This window comes from Nerophis ophidion, linkage group LG06 (assembly GCF_033978795.1).
Source record: "Nerophis ophidion isolate RoL-2023_Sa linkage group LG06, RoL_Noph_v1.0, whole genome shotgun sequence".
NCBI classification, from domain to species: Eukaryota; Metazoa; Chordata; class Actinopteri; order Syngnathiformes; family Syngnathidae; genus Nerophis; species Nerophis ophidion.
This window is the reverse complement of record NC_084616.1, coordinates 24,724,871-24,738,853: the sequence shown is the minus strand read 5'-3', so window position 1 is coordinate 24,738,853 and position 13,983 is coordinate 24,724,871. Positions and strand designations below refer to the sequence as shown.

General features: G+C 38.5%; 1 protein-coding gene across 2 annotated transcripts in view; it reads left to right on the top strand.

The window, feature by feature from the left end:
• The window catches only part of ccdc187 (coiled-coil domain containing 187), a 45,788-nt gene that overhangs the window by 16,491 nt on the left and 15,314 nt on the right, over window positions 1–13,983 (top strand). For both annotated transcript variants that reach the window (XM_061903158.1, XM_061903159.1), the window contains exons 3-6: window positions 1,633–1,695; window positions 3,520–3,658; window positions 3,931–4,021; window positions 11,850–11,925. In XM_061903158.1, the coding sequence (XP_061759142.1) occupies window positions 1,633–1,695; window positions 3,520–3,658; window positions 3,931–4,021; window positions 11,850–11,925 (369 nt within the window). The remainder of the gene's footprint in view (window positions 1–1,632; window positions 1,696–3,519; window positions 3,659–3,930; window positions 4,022–11,849; window positions 11,926–13,983) is intronic.

Here is a 13,983-nt window from a genome sequence, read left to right as displayed (position 1 = left end):
GCATCAAATTCTAAAGATTATGGTTATTTGCAAAAAAAAAATGTTTATCAGTTTGAACATCAAATATGTTGTCTTTGTAGCATATTCAAATGAATATGGGTTGAAAATTATTTGCAAATCATTTTACTCCGTTTATATTTACATTTAACACAATTTCCCAGCTCATATCGAAATGGGGTTTGTAGATGACCTCGGGCCCAGAGAATCCGGCGGCGTTTCTGGATGCTGTTGATAAATGGTTTTCGCTTTGCATAGTAGAGCTTTAACTTGCACTTACAGATGTTAGCGACAAACTGTATTTAGTGACAATAGCTTTCTGAAGTATTCCTGAGCCTACGTGGTGATATCCTTTAGAGATTGATGTTGGTTTTTGATACAGTGCCGTCTGAGGGATCGAAGGTCACGATCATTAAATGTTGGTTTATGGCCATGCTGCTTACGTGTAGGGATTTCGCCAGATTCTCTGAACCTTTTGATGATATTATGGACTGTAGATGTTGAATTCCCAAAATTTCTTGCAGTTTAACTTTGAGATACGTTGTTCTTAAATTGTTTGACTATTTGCTTATGCGGTTGTGGACAAAGGGGTGTACCTCACCCCATCTTTTCTTCTGAAAAACTGAGCATTTTTTGGGAAGCTGTTCCCAAATAGCCTGCACACCTGTGGGATGTTCCAACTACGTGTTTGATTGGCATTTCTCATCTTTATCAGTATTTGTTGCCACCTTTCCCAACTTCTTTGTCACGTGTTGCTGGCATCAAATTCTAAAGTTAATGATTATTTGCAAACAAAAAAATGTTTATCAGTTTGAACATCAAATATATTTTCTTTGTAACATATTCAACTTAATATGGGTTGAAAATGATTTGCAAATCATTGTATTCCATTTATATTTACATCTAACACAATTTCCCAACTCATATGGAAACGGGGTTTGTACAATACCTGGAGTACAAACATTGTGTAGGGCTCAACAAACATGTAATTTAACTTAATTGCAAAGACAACTTCATGAGTACGAAGACACACCTAAGTCAAACTGAAATTAATGCATACTTGCAAATGAGACTCAGAAGTTTAAGATAACTGAATGGCACAGTTTTCATTATCAGCTGTTATATGAAATAAACATTTTATTGTTAAACAAATTAACATTCATACACATAAATACACACAAAAGTACCGAAAATGTGACCTGTCGCATACAGATGCTAAATTCCAAGTACCGAAAATCCCATCGTAACGACTACATAAAAAGATCATATTCAACAATAAATCCTAAATTGGGCATTGTGCAGTATGAACATAGTCAAAATGAGAACAGTCGTCTATAGAAACTTTTTTAGTGACGTGGCAACAGTGGGCTTTTGTATGTTTGTCTGTAACACTGCCAAGCGTAAAGGTAAACCCATCATATGATTTAATTCATTCCAGAGTGATGGGCGGATGGTTCCTTTTATTTCCATGTTAAGGAATGCTCCTCTTAAGTACTGTACATTAACATTCACCACGAGTTGAACCAGTGAACGCTCTTTCATCCAGATTCTATTTACATCCCATTTAATACATCTCATCTATGCTCATTAAAAGTTGGAAATTACTATTGAAGTATTGTTTTCCTGCTGTTTCAGTGTGCCAGAGTTTTGCTGTGTTGGAAGATGGTGTGTTGGCACATAATCTGCAGGAGCAGGAAAGTAAGTAGAATGTCAACCTGCTGTGTGACAGCTGTACTACCGACTTGTGTTGTCAATTATGTCGGGTTCTCTCTCATTGAGCACCTGCTCTGCGGACCTTCCATTTTGACTTAGAGCATGGGTGTCCAAACTGTAGCCCCGGGGCCAATTTCGTCCCCCAACTCGTTTTTCATTTGCTCTTGACAGTTTGTAAAAAATGTAATTAATTAATTAGTTTTAAGATTATTCATAAGTAGTGCTGTCAAATAATATTTTTTTAAAGTCACATTGATCACACTTTCGAATTTGGATCAATAACGATTAATCACAAGTATCACTCACATGCATGATTTTAATTAACTTTAAAAAATTCTAATAATTTAAAAAATACCCCTGTATTTTGACACAAATGCAATGTTATTGTTAGAGTACATCATATGCTAAAGGAGCAAAATTAATTGTGTTATATATCCACAATAAATGCAATACTTGTGTGTGGTTAATCACAAATAAATGTTGTTTTTGACAACCCTGGTTATATTACTCTAATTTCCTATGTTACCTACAACACAAATGATGTTTTAATCAGCTAGCTTAGCATATACTCACATTTGTTTGCCTTTAGCATCGTTAATATACAAAATGTATCAAAGTGACCCCGCGTGTCTTTACATTTTTCTGAATTTCCCCTTGCTGAAAAAGGTTTTACACCTCTGACGAATAGTTAAGACTTTAGCTAAACATGTTCATTCTCAGGTACAATGGTTTTATAATTAAATAGTGAATAATGACAGATGTCGGATTTATACTTCATGCACAAGTATAAATCAAGTATTTTATTGTTAACCTTATATACATATTAGAAATGAAGATGTTTAACTGACAATGAGATGTCAAACATCTAAAATGTCTGTCCAATGGATAGAATAATACTTTTAAAGTACTGTAGTTATAAATATTGAGACCTGACCACTGGACAAGCGAAAACGTTGTTTCAAATAGTCAGCAGGTTTGCACAGAAAAGAAAAGATGCAAGTAAATTACAAAAGACTTGATGAAAAATTTGATATGAAGCTACCAGCAACCCATCAGTGATAACATATTTGGGAATAGCAACCCTTGCCAAAGTGTCCAAAATTACAAGAGATTTCATGCTAAGTTTTGGGCATGGTCAAGGCGAGTGATCCACGACCACTGGTTGAAGTGTCAAGATTGGGCCAAAGAAATCCATTTACGGTTTTGTAGACAGATTAAACAAGAGTTACTTTTTATAGATGTGGCACTAATGGATATTAAATTGCACCACTTCAACTCAGGAACAAACAATGTGGTAGACTGATATTTGTATGGGCAGGTATCATCAAGAATGAGCTATTCAGAGCATTTTGGCCTTCAGCTGAATTGCAAATAGAATGAAAATACATTTGTCAATTACTTGTACAGAAAACACATTCACAAACATTCTTGATGCAGGACAACGCTCCATCACACGTGTCAACGTACTTCACTGCTTGGTTAGCAAGCAAATATCTCAGGAGACCCCTTATATGCCTGACCGAAATTCTGTTGGGTATTATGGTGTCCTGCTCAAAGATACCTCAGTTATACTGAGGAAGGGAGCCCTCCACCAAACAGTCAAGCCTCCACATTCCATAATCCACTATTCTGACTTTTTTTGTGTCCGGCTCAGGTCTTATACAGAATCTTAAATTTATAGACCATTCAAGTAGAGTTTATCCTCAAGATGGCTGACTTAAAAACTTATCCCACAATGAAAAAAATGCTTTGCATACGCCTGATTTTTGTTTGAATATTGTTTTTGTTACATTTGTGTTTACAACCCAGTCGAGCAGTACTACACCACCAACATCCAGAAGAACCAGCTTGTGCAGAATGACATCCGTGTAGCCAAGCAGCTCCAGGATGAGGAGAAGGAGCAGCAGGCCCAGCAGAGAGCCCTGCTGAGACAAACTTCCAGGCGACTGTATGTGATCTCTACTCCCAGGAGCATCTTGACTGTTTTACTGCATACCATAATTATGTATATTTGCGATTTTACAGATCACTAAGTTTAGTACCTACATATAATATAGAGTACAAATCAAACATTTGGATACATTTTTTTATCAAAGAGCATTAGCCTTTCCAAACCTTCCACCTTTCCTTTGTATGTTTGCTTATTCATAGTTTTCAGTCTGTTGCCTCGTGTCGTAGTTTCAACATGTCACAAATCAATCTATTCTTGCTGTCCTGCAGAGAGGAACAGGACTTTGAGTATGCCCGTGTTATCCAGGAGGAGATCCAACAAACATCTGAGGCAGCTTGGAGGAGGGAGCAGGATGATGAGGTGGGCGCATACTGTACTTTTTAAAACATACATACATTTTCTGTACCACTTATTCTGTTTGGCAAGTGCTGGAAGCTAGTAGTCAATCTGGTCTAGAGTGAAAGGCATAATGGTCACTATTCAATCAAAGGATGATTGTGAACGGGGCAATAAGTGCAGTGCGCATTGCTCTCCCGACAGCTGCATAGTCAGCCATGTGAACTACTTTTTTCAGAAAATTTAGAATTTCAGGTTAGGATTTAATATAGTCTGCATTACCTTGATTTCAGACATCAGGACACAAAATATTTGATCGTTGCCACACAATTTGGTAGAGACTTAAAATTTGTGCTTAAATGACGCTGCTGCTTCATTTTTCAATTTTGTGATCTCCACAATCATCCATCCATCCATTTTCTACCACTTATTCCCTTGTGGGGTAGCGGGGGGCGCTGGCGCCTATCTCAGCTACAATCGGGCGGAAGGCGGGGTACACCCTGGACAAATCGCTATCTCATCGCAGGGCCAACACAGATAGACAGACAACATTCACACTCACATTCACACACTGGGGCCAATTTAGTGTTGCCAATCAACCTATCCCCAGGTGCATGTCTTTGGAAGTGGGAGGAAGCCGGAGTACCCGGAAGGAACCCACGCATTCACGGGGAGAACATGCAAACTCCACACAGAAAGATCCCGAGCCTGGATTTGAACCCAGGACTGCAGGACCTTCATATTGTGAGGCAGCCGCACTAACCCCTCTGCCACCGTGAAGCCCATCTCCACAATCATTGCTTGTTTTTTCAGTATATAACAGGCCCACTGTGACTGCTTTGTGGGTCTAAAATAAAATGGATGCAATTTGATAAAAAAAACAAGTTTCATTCCTAAGTGTACAAAATAGAGCACCTTTTCTTTGTGAAGCCATGTTCATGAATAGTAGTTAGGCTCAGTTTGCAGAAGAGTTTTCCTATAAAGATTAGTCAAATGGCTCCAGCAGTCACGCAAATGGCATTAAGAAGCACTCAGCAAATTAACACATACATTTATGTGGCACTTGGGCCATATCAGTGCAGTATGTCATATAGTTAAGTGACAGTTAGCATTAAGTCAGGCAAAGCACAATTTTTTCTTCACTCTCTCTGGGCCAATTGAGTTCTAAATGAAGTGCTACTCAGGGATTCGGATGTGCTATATAAGCAGCACCTGTCAAGTACTCTTCCAGAGGATGGCTAAGCAAGTTGTTTCATGGTGCACGCAGACTGTCCCTGTCTACTAAGGATAGTTTAAGTGATAAATGTGTCAATTAAAGATGCAGCTTGTGGCTGAAATGTAGCCGCATTGAGGGCGCTCACCTCACTTGCTGCTTTATCTATGTAAGATACACCAACTTTGACCACCACTACATTGCAAGGCTAGTGTTTGGAGGGGTGTACGGTCTCGCTTGTCAGTTCAACAGCGGTATGCGGCCATGGCATCCGTTTTTAAATCCTTTCGTTGGCTGAGATCTCTCCTTTGGGTGGACATGCGCCACAGACTAGCATTTTCTGTGCAGGGCAATGATGGTAATGGCCAATCATCCAATTTACGCCAAATGTTTATTTTTACAAAACTTAGCGTCCTAATTGTGTAAATGCTGACATTGAATATATGTATATCCTATTCTATTTAATTTACAATGTACAAACCCCAAAACCAGTGAAGTTGGAAAAATTGTGAATTAAAACAAAATACAATGATTTGCAAATCATTTTCAACTTATATGAAATTGAATCAACGTTTGTACTGGAAAACTGTTTTGTTTTTGCCAATATTAGCTCATTTGGAATTGAATGTGTACAACATTTTCAAAAAAGCTGGCACAAGTGGCAAAAAAGACTAAGAAAGTTGAGGAATGCTCATCAAACACTTTGGAACGCTCATCAAACACTTTGGAACATCCACAGGTGAATAGGCTCATTGGGAACAAGTGGGTGCCATGATTGCGTATAAAAGCAGCTTCCATGAAATGCTCAGTCATTTTACAAACAAGGATGGGGTGAGGGTCACCACTTTGTGAACAACTGCGTGAGCCAACTGTCAAACTGTTTAAGAACAAAATTTCTCAACGAGCTATTGCAAGGAATTTAGGGATTTCACCATCTACGGTCCGTAATATAATCAAAATGTTCAGAGAATCTGGAGACATCACTGCACGTAAGCGATGATATTACAGACCTTTGATCCCTCAGGCGTTGCTGCATCAAAAAGCAACATTAGTGTGTAAAGGATATTGCCAAATGGCCTCAGAAAACACTTCAGGATGCCATTGTCATTCTGAAACTCTACTATGCAAAGCGAAAGCCATTTATCAATAACACCCAGAAACAACGCCGAGCACGAGCTCATCTAAGATGGACTGATGCAAAGTAGAAAAGTATTCTTTGTTCTGATGAGTCCACATTTCAAATTGATTTTGGAAACTGTGGATGTTTCCTCTTTAGGCTCAAAGTTCAAAAGCCAGCATCTGTAATGGTATATAGGTGTTTTAGTTCCCAAGGCATGGGTAACTTTATCTGTGAAGGCACCTTTAATGCTGAAAGGTACATACAGGTTTTTGAGCAACATGTTGCCATCCAAGCAACATTATCATGGACGCCCCTGCTTATTTCAGCAAGATAAAGCCAAGCCACGTGTTACAACAGCGTGGTTTCAGAGTAAAAGAGTGTGGGTACTAGCCTGTAGTCTAGACCTGTCTTCCATTGAAAACGTGTGGCGCAATATGAAGCCTAAAATACCACCTCAAATACCCCGGACTGTTGAACATCTTAAGCTGTACATCAAGCAAAAATTGGAAATAATTCCACCTGAAAAGCTTCAACAATTTGTCGTCTCAGTTCCCAAACATTTACTAAGTGTTGCTAAAAAAAAAGGCCATGTAACACAGTGATAACATGGCCCTGTGCCAACTTTTTTGCAATGTATTGCTGTAATTAAATTCTAAATTAATAATTATTTGCTAAAAAAAAAAAAAGTTTTTCAGTTCAAATATTAAACATCTGGTATTTGCAGTTTATTCAATAAAATATAAGTTGAAAAGGATTTTCAAATCCTTGTATTCTGTTTTAATTGACAAATTACACAACTTGCCAACTTCACTGGTTTTGGGTTTTTTACTAAATATTGTTGTGGTAATCACTGGGTTAAATCTGGGACCTCAGGTACTAAATTGTGTACCATCTCATGTATGATGGTATGACAATAAATTGAATGCTTCTCAAATGGAACCTTTAAGTAATCATTAAACTGATTGCTGCTCACATCTAGGAGCAAGTGATGTATATGGGTTTCTATCAGCCCCTATTCATTTACAATCAGAAGAACTACTATGTAACATCAGCAATGGGCTTTCATATATTTTGTAACAAAGCATTTAATGTGTATGTGTTAAAGAACTTGGAAAATGAAATAAATTAACGTATCAGTATAGACAATAGTTTGTTTGGAAATTTAGCCCATCTAAAACTAATATTGATATTATATTTAAAATGAATAATTGTTTAATTGATAGTTCCCATTAGATTTCACATTAATGTTACTGAAATGTCCATCTCTACTCTGACGAGGCAAGTTATATACTGTTGGATTTCCTTAACATGACATATCGAAAGCACAGCTTCCCACCAAAACTTGACTTGAAACAAAATGCAGAGGGCCTGATCTACTAAAGGTTTGCGTATATTAAAACATGTGCAAACAGTCCATTTAAGCGTGTCTCTTTTTATCAATATGCAGAATGTATGCTGATTATCAGAACAGCCAAAATACTGGGAGGAAAAAAAGCTAATAAAATGATATGGGACACAGGCTCCAGCACCCCCCGTAACTCTGATAGGTACAAGCGGTAGAAAATGGATGGATGGATGGAGTTTGGTTTATTAAGACAAAAAAAAATTTCCGTTGCTGTTTTGCCTCCATATATAATTTGTCTACAAAGGATGCACAAACTGGAAGTTGCGCAGAAATACAGTATCTATGAGGAAAGAGGTGATCACGCTTCAGCTCCGTCCAATGTATGCTTTGTCAACATATGTGAACCATCAAAAATAAAGAATATTTGACATACTGTCAATTCAGCAATATAGTTTTCTAAATTTATAGCTTCAAGATGATTTAAGGGGCTTCAATTGATGCAGTTTGGTGGTTTAATGACGTTTGTTTTTTCATACAGTATACTGTATATGAAAAAACATATTTTGTATACATTTTGTTGAATCTGAAACAGTCCACCACATGCTAGCAGTAAGTACCAGCATTTCCTAGGGCACATCTTCAGCGCGCTAAAAAAAGTGGTTTCCTTCATGGATTAACTGAAGGACTGCTTCTAAAATACCCTTAACAAGTGGTACATTTCAACCGCATGTATCAAAACATAGCAAAATGCCATAGGAGCATGATAACATGAATGTGCGGTAAACAAGGGTCTCCATGGTGAAAGCCACATACTATAAGAAAAAACATGATTTTAATAGGGCAGTCTGCGCCAGTTATCATGTGTACACTTTCCTTGTAGATCACACGCAACACTCCCACTAATAGTACTTGCAATTTTATAGTTTGCATCTGCTATTTAGCGTGTGGTGTTTGTATCTGAGTAAATAAGGCCCTAAAGGTGTATATTTGTATATTTTAAGTCAAGTTTTGGTGGATCAACTAAGGTGGACCCCTGAAACGGCTATATCATGTAAAGTATTTTGAACAATGTACAGTAACTTGATTTGCCTCATAACACTAACTAGATTTTTTGACTGTCTGAAAAGTTTTTGTTTTCTACATTGAACTAATTAAATTATGAGGTGAGCAATTAAAGTACTATTCCTCATGTTAAAAGCAAGTTCAGAATAATACATACTGAATAATTTGTTACCTTATTCACAGAGGCTGAAGCACTTGAATTAAACTTTAACCCCCCACAAAAATGCACAAAGCTGTTTAGTTAATACTTGGGAAATTGGCATTTCTACCTTTTCTGACTAAAAATAATTGAGGTTGAGTTGAAGAATATGGAAAAAATAAATGGATGATCAAGACTTTTTGTAAATGGTAGGGGTGTAACGGTATGTGTATTTGTATTGAACCGTTTCAGTACGGGGGTTTCGGTCCAGTTCGGAGGTGTATCGAACGAGTTTGTTATCTAAAGTCTTAACAAGCTGCTCTGCTTTCTGCCTCTGTCTCAGCACCCAGCATTGTCCCGCCCACACAACCATCTGGTTGGTTACATACAAAGCCAACCAGCAGTGCGTATTCAGAGCGATGTAACAGCCAATCAGCAGTGCGTATTCAGAGCTCATGTAGTCAATGCTTCAGCGTCGAGCTCATATGTGTTTAGCAGCGGACAGCGTACTCTCCCCAAATTATAAAAAACAACTCTGTCACAACTACGGCTAGCATCACTATGAGCCCGTTGACCTTCTAGAAACTTAAACTGCAGCTCAGCTCGCTCGCAGTTCTGGCTTGAGGTGAAGGCTAATTAGCTTTTAGCGTAACGTTAGCTCATTTTGCTGTGTGTGTGTGCGTGCGTGCGTGCCTGCGTGCGTGTGTGCTAGGGGCAGCAAAGCCCTGTCTGTCTGTTATTTCACATGAACTAACATGAACTCCATAGATTTCAGGGATGAATAGTCTCTCCTATTGCTATTGTACTATTTTTTCAGCTATAGTTACATTAATCATTAGTAATGTAGCAGCCTAGTTTAGAATGGCAGGGTCTCTGCTATCACACGTTGACAAAAATATAACATTTACATAATAAAAGTCAACTACAGGCTTCCCAAATGCTGTAATATATTAAGCATGATAAGTTGACTTGAAACTGTTTAATGTTGCACTTTTTCAATGTAGAAGAAAGGTTTTGTCATTTTATTTAATCAAAGCAACAACTTGAGGGAGTTTAATGTGGATTAAAGTGGGCAGAATTATTATAGTGTTCCCAATGTTAAAAAGGATAAAGCCATTGTATACAAATTTGGTAAATAAATAACCAAAAAATTTATATTTTGTTGTTTTCTTACTGTACCGAAAATGAACCGAACCGTGACCTCTAAACCGAGGTACTTACCGAACCAAAATGTTTGTGTACCGTTACACCCCTAGTAGATGGGCAATCTTGCTGGCTAATTTATTTTCATTAAACAAAAGGTGGAGTGTTAAAGACAGTCTTCTTGAGTATTATGAGGCCATTTCTCAGCAGAGACAAAACGGATCGTAACTACCCTCAGTAAGGCACCCAGATGTTAACCATCAATCACTGTGTTTCACTTTGCACACAGAAGAAAACAAAACAGTATTTTCACACGGTCATAGGTTCATCTTAAAACTGTTTATTTTCAAGTGGATACACAACAAATATGCAACAAAATAAATGAATATATTGTTGAAGGCAATGAGAAAAATAATTAGAAATCTTTTAACTGGTTCAGTGGGCCATTTTGGGTCACATAGCTACTCCAGCGTAATATTTTCCTTCAGCTTGTAGTTTCCTTTTTGAGCAAGCTGCCTTGGACAAGGATATAAAAAGGCCTTGTTTGCAGGATGTGGTGTCAGAAGGGCTGTGACCAAGGGGTGCCATTTGTGCCTTGTGTAGGTTTTTAGTCTTGTGGTTAAAATGTTGTAATTCTTAGTTCATCCTCTAGTTTACAACTCACGATTTACTGTGTAGAACATTAAATGCAAATTGCAATTCCTTGATGGAGATGGCATGTTGATGCTTGAATCCAATAATGTACTATTAACATCCCCACCTTCTTTAATAGGCATCTGATCTGAAGTGTTGTTTAAATGTATTCCTCCCCGTAGGTAGTTCCTTTAATTAAGGAGCATAAGGTGTCAGGCTGTGCAGGATAAAATGCCAAATCTCTGTGGCATTCCACTCTTAACCTGCCATAGTGAGCTGCTAATTGTTTGCTGATGCTGGCAAAGCTGCTGTTAAACTCACAGTCAAATATTCCATGTTAGCTTTTATTATGATGGAAATATTGCCAACAGAGGTTTTTTTTTTAAATCCACCTATATAATTGGTAGATTTATTTGTGGTCTTTGAAAAGAAAGAGCCTGGCTGGGAAAAAAAAGCCTTAGCAGACTCAACCAATATCACATCTTTTAGTTAGGGATGCAACTGCTGCCTAAAGGGCTGCGCTGAAGAGCAGTGCATCATAAAATAGATGGAAATACTGTATATCCATCCATCTTCTTCCGCTTATCTGAGGTCGGGTCACGGGGGCAGCAGCCTAAGCAGGGAAGCCCAGACTTCCCTCTCCCCAGCCACTTTGTCTAGCTCTTTCTGGGGGATCCCGAGGCGTTCCCAGAACAGCTAGGAGACGCAGTCTCCCCAACGTGTCCTGGGTCTTCCCCGGAAATATATCTTATCTCATGTAATTCTAGATTTCATACCATCAGCCTAGCTTCAGAAGCTATTTTCCTTGGACAACCGCCCGGTGGTAAATTATGAAGTAAATATTTTATTTTGCACTTTAGTTCATTAATTGTTTGTTCATTTTTGTGTCGCTTCCTTAAAGAGCACCTGGTTTGAGACTTGTACCACCTTTTTCCGCAAAATTATACAATGAGTAGATTTTATTGCCTCTACACTTCATATTATTTTTTGTACTTGAGTACAACATTATAGGGCTCTTTAAACTACTGCATTGGTCACAAATTTTACTCAGTCATCTTCTATTTCTTTTATTTTCCCTGTCTTGTTGCCACCTGCTGGTTAAAACGGTACAATCCTATTCATGATCAGCAGATATTGTTGATGGTTAGTTATAAACAATAGGCAAACAGTTATTTTATTATGCTTCTCTATCCAAAGGAAATGGCTAGAAGAATGCAAGAGGAAGAAGAGCAAAGGATGAGGAGAACCCGAGACCAGGAGGAGTACTGTGAAGGTACACCTGTTTGTATGCATATTTATTATGAGTAACTTTGCGGATGTGCTGGACTCCATTATACAAAACAGTAAATCAAGGGATACCATTTTAATTTTTATCACTTCAAATATCAGTTACAATGGAAACATTTGTACAAATACACGGATACTACAGTGAAATCAAAATCAGCAGACTCAGGAACTACTTAAAATGTTTAATTCCCTCATAACCTATTCACACTGATGTCAACCATTTTATGTTTATATCATAATTTTTTTTTTTTTGTATATCCTTAATATCTATTCATTTACAATTGCAATTGTCCCTCTCCACATTGTGCTGTTTATATATATATATATGTATATATATATATATATATATATATATATATATATATATATATATATGCTTATACACACACACACATATATATATATATATATATATATATATATATATATATATATATATATATATATATATATATATATATATATAATTTTGACCAAAAATACATAAAATATGATTAAAACAGCATGCATATATATGTGTGTGTGTGTACATGTGTGTGTGTATATATATACCATATTTCCTTGTATAGCTGCCTGGGTCCTAATTCATTTAAAACCTCTTCTCACTCCTGCGCTTATTCTAAGCATGCAGGAAAAGTTAGCAGGCGCTGATAATTTTAAAACCTCTTCTCGCCCCTACGCTTACCAATGGCATGCAGTTAAAATTTAAGTGTGATTAAAATAAAAACTAAATTATTCTGCATCCACAGTCCGGTCGTTGGAGACCACTGCTCTACAGCATGCCATCGCGCTAACTTTTACACCATGCTGTCTGCGTGCCGGCTGGACGCATGCAATTCACTGCTTTTCATACGAGATTGCAATGCATACTTGGTCAACAGCCATACCTTTTACACTGATGTTTGTGATGTGGACGGCTTTGGCCGGGGCTCTTACCAGTGTGCACCTCACTCTGTGAACCTTCACCAAGCACGTTTCTGGAGAGCATTGGCTCTGTGGCACATTTTAAACGCAGCATAGGGATTACCCATAATGCCGTGTATCCGTGACGCATGGCTATTATACACGCGCCCCCAACCTCGCCCACCTCAACCAACGCACGGAGGGGGGGATGCATTGCATTGTGGGTAGGTGTTGTGTTGCGTTTGTGGTGTTTTGCAGGGCGTATGTTCGCCAGAAGTGTGTTTGTCATTGTTTAATGTGGGTTCGCGGAGTGTGGCGCGTATTGTTGGAAGTGTTGAAGTTGTTTTGTATCGCAACCATTAGTGTGATTTGTGTGGCTGCGGAAGAAGACCCCTGGTTTACACTCATCCATCCATCCATCCAATTTCTACCGCTTGTTCCCTTTCGGGGCCACGGGGGGCGCTGGCGCCTATCTCAGCTACAATCGGGCGGCAGGCGGGGTACACTCAGTTGGAGCCAAAAACAACACCTCCACCGTATTGTAATGATGTCAGGGGAAGGGTCACCTCTGATGTCACAAATTTGTCCCGTCGTTTAAAGTAAGGATGTGTTTTTTAATTTGGGAAGAGGGTTATATCGGGCCGTAATTTAAGGCCTGTGCATGTCATATGCCCGGCGGCCCGCGTGTGTATCCCCAAATGCTTGGGTTCCCTCCGGGTACTCCGGCTTCCTCCCACTTCCAAAGACATGCACCTGGGGATAGGTTGATTGGCAACACTAAATTGGCCCTAGTGTGTGAATGTGAGTGTGAATGTTGTCTGCGATGAGGTGGCGACTTGTCCAGGGTGTACACCGCCTTCCGCCCGATTGTAGCTGAGATAGGCGCCAGCGCCCCCGCGACCCCAAAAAAGGGAATAAGCGGTAGGAAATGGATGGATGGATGGATATATATATATATATATATATGTGTGTATGTATGGGGCAAAAAAGTATTTAGTCAGCCACCGATTGTGCAAGTTCTCCCACTTAAAATGATGACAGAGGTCTGTAATTTTCATCAAAGGTACACTTCAACTGTGGAGACAGAAGGTGAAAAAGAAATCCAGGAATTCACATTGTAGGAATTGTATAGAATTTATTT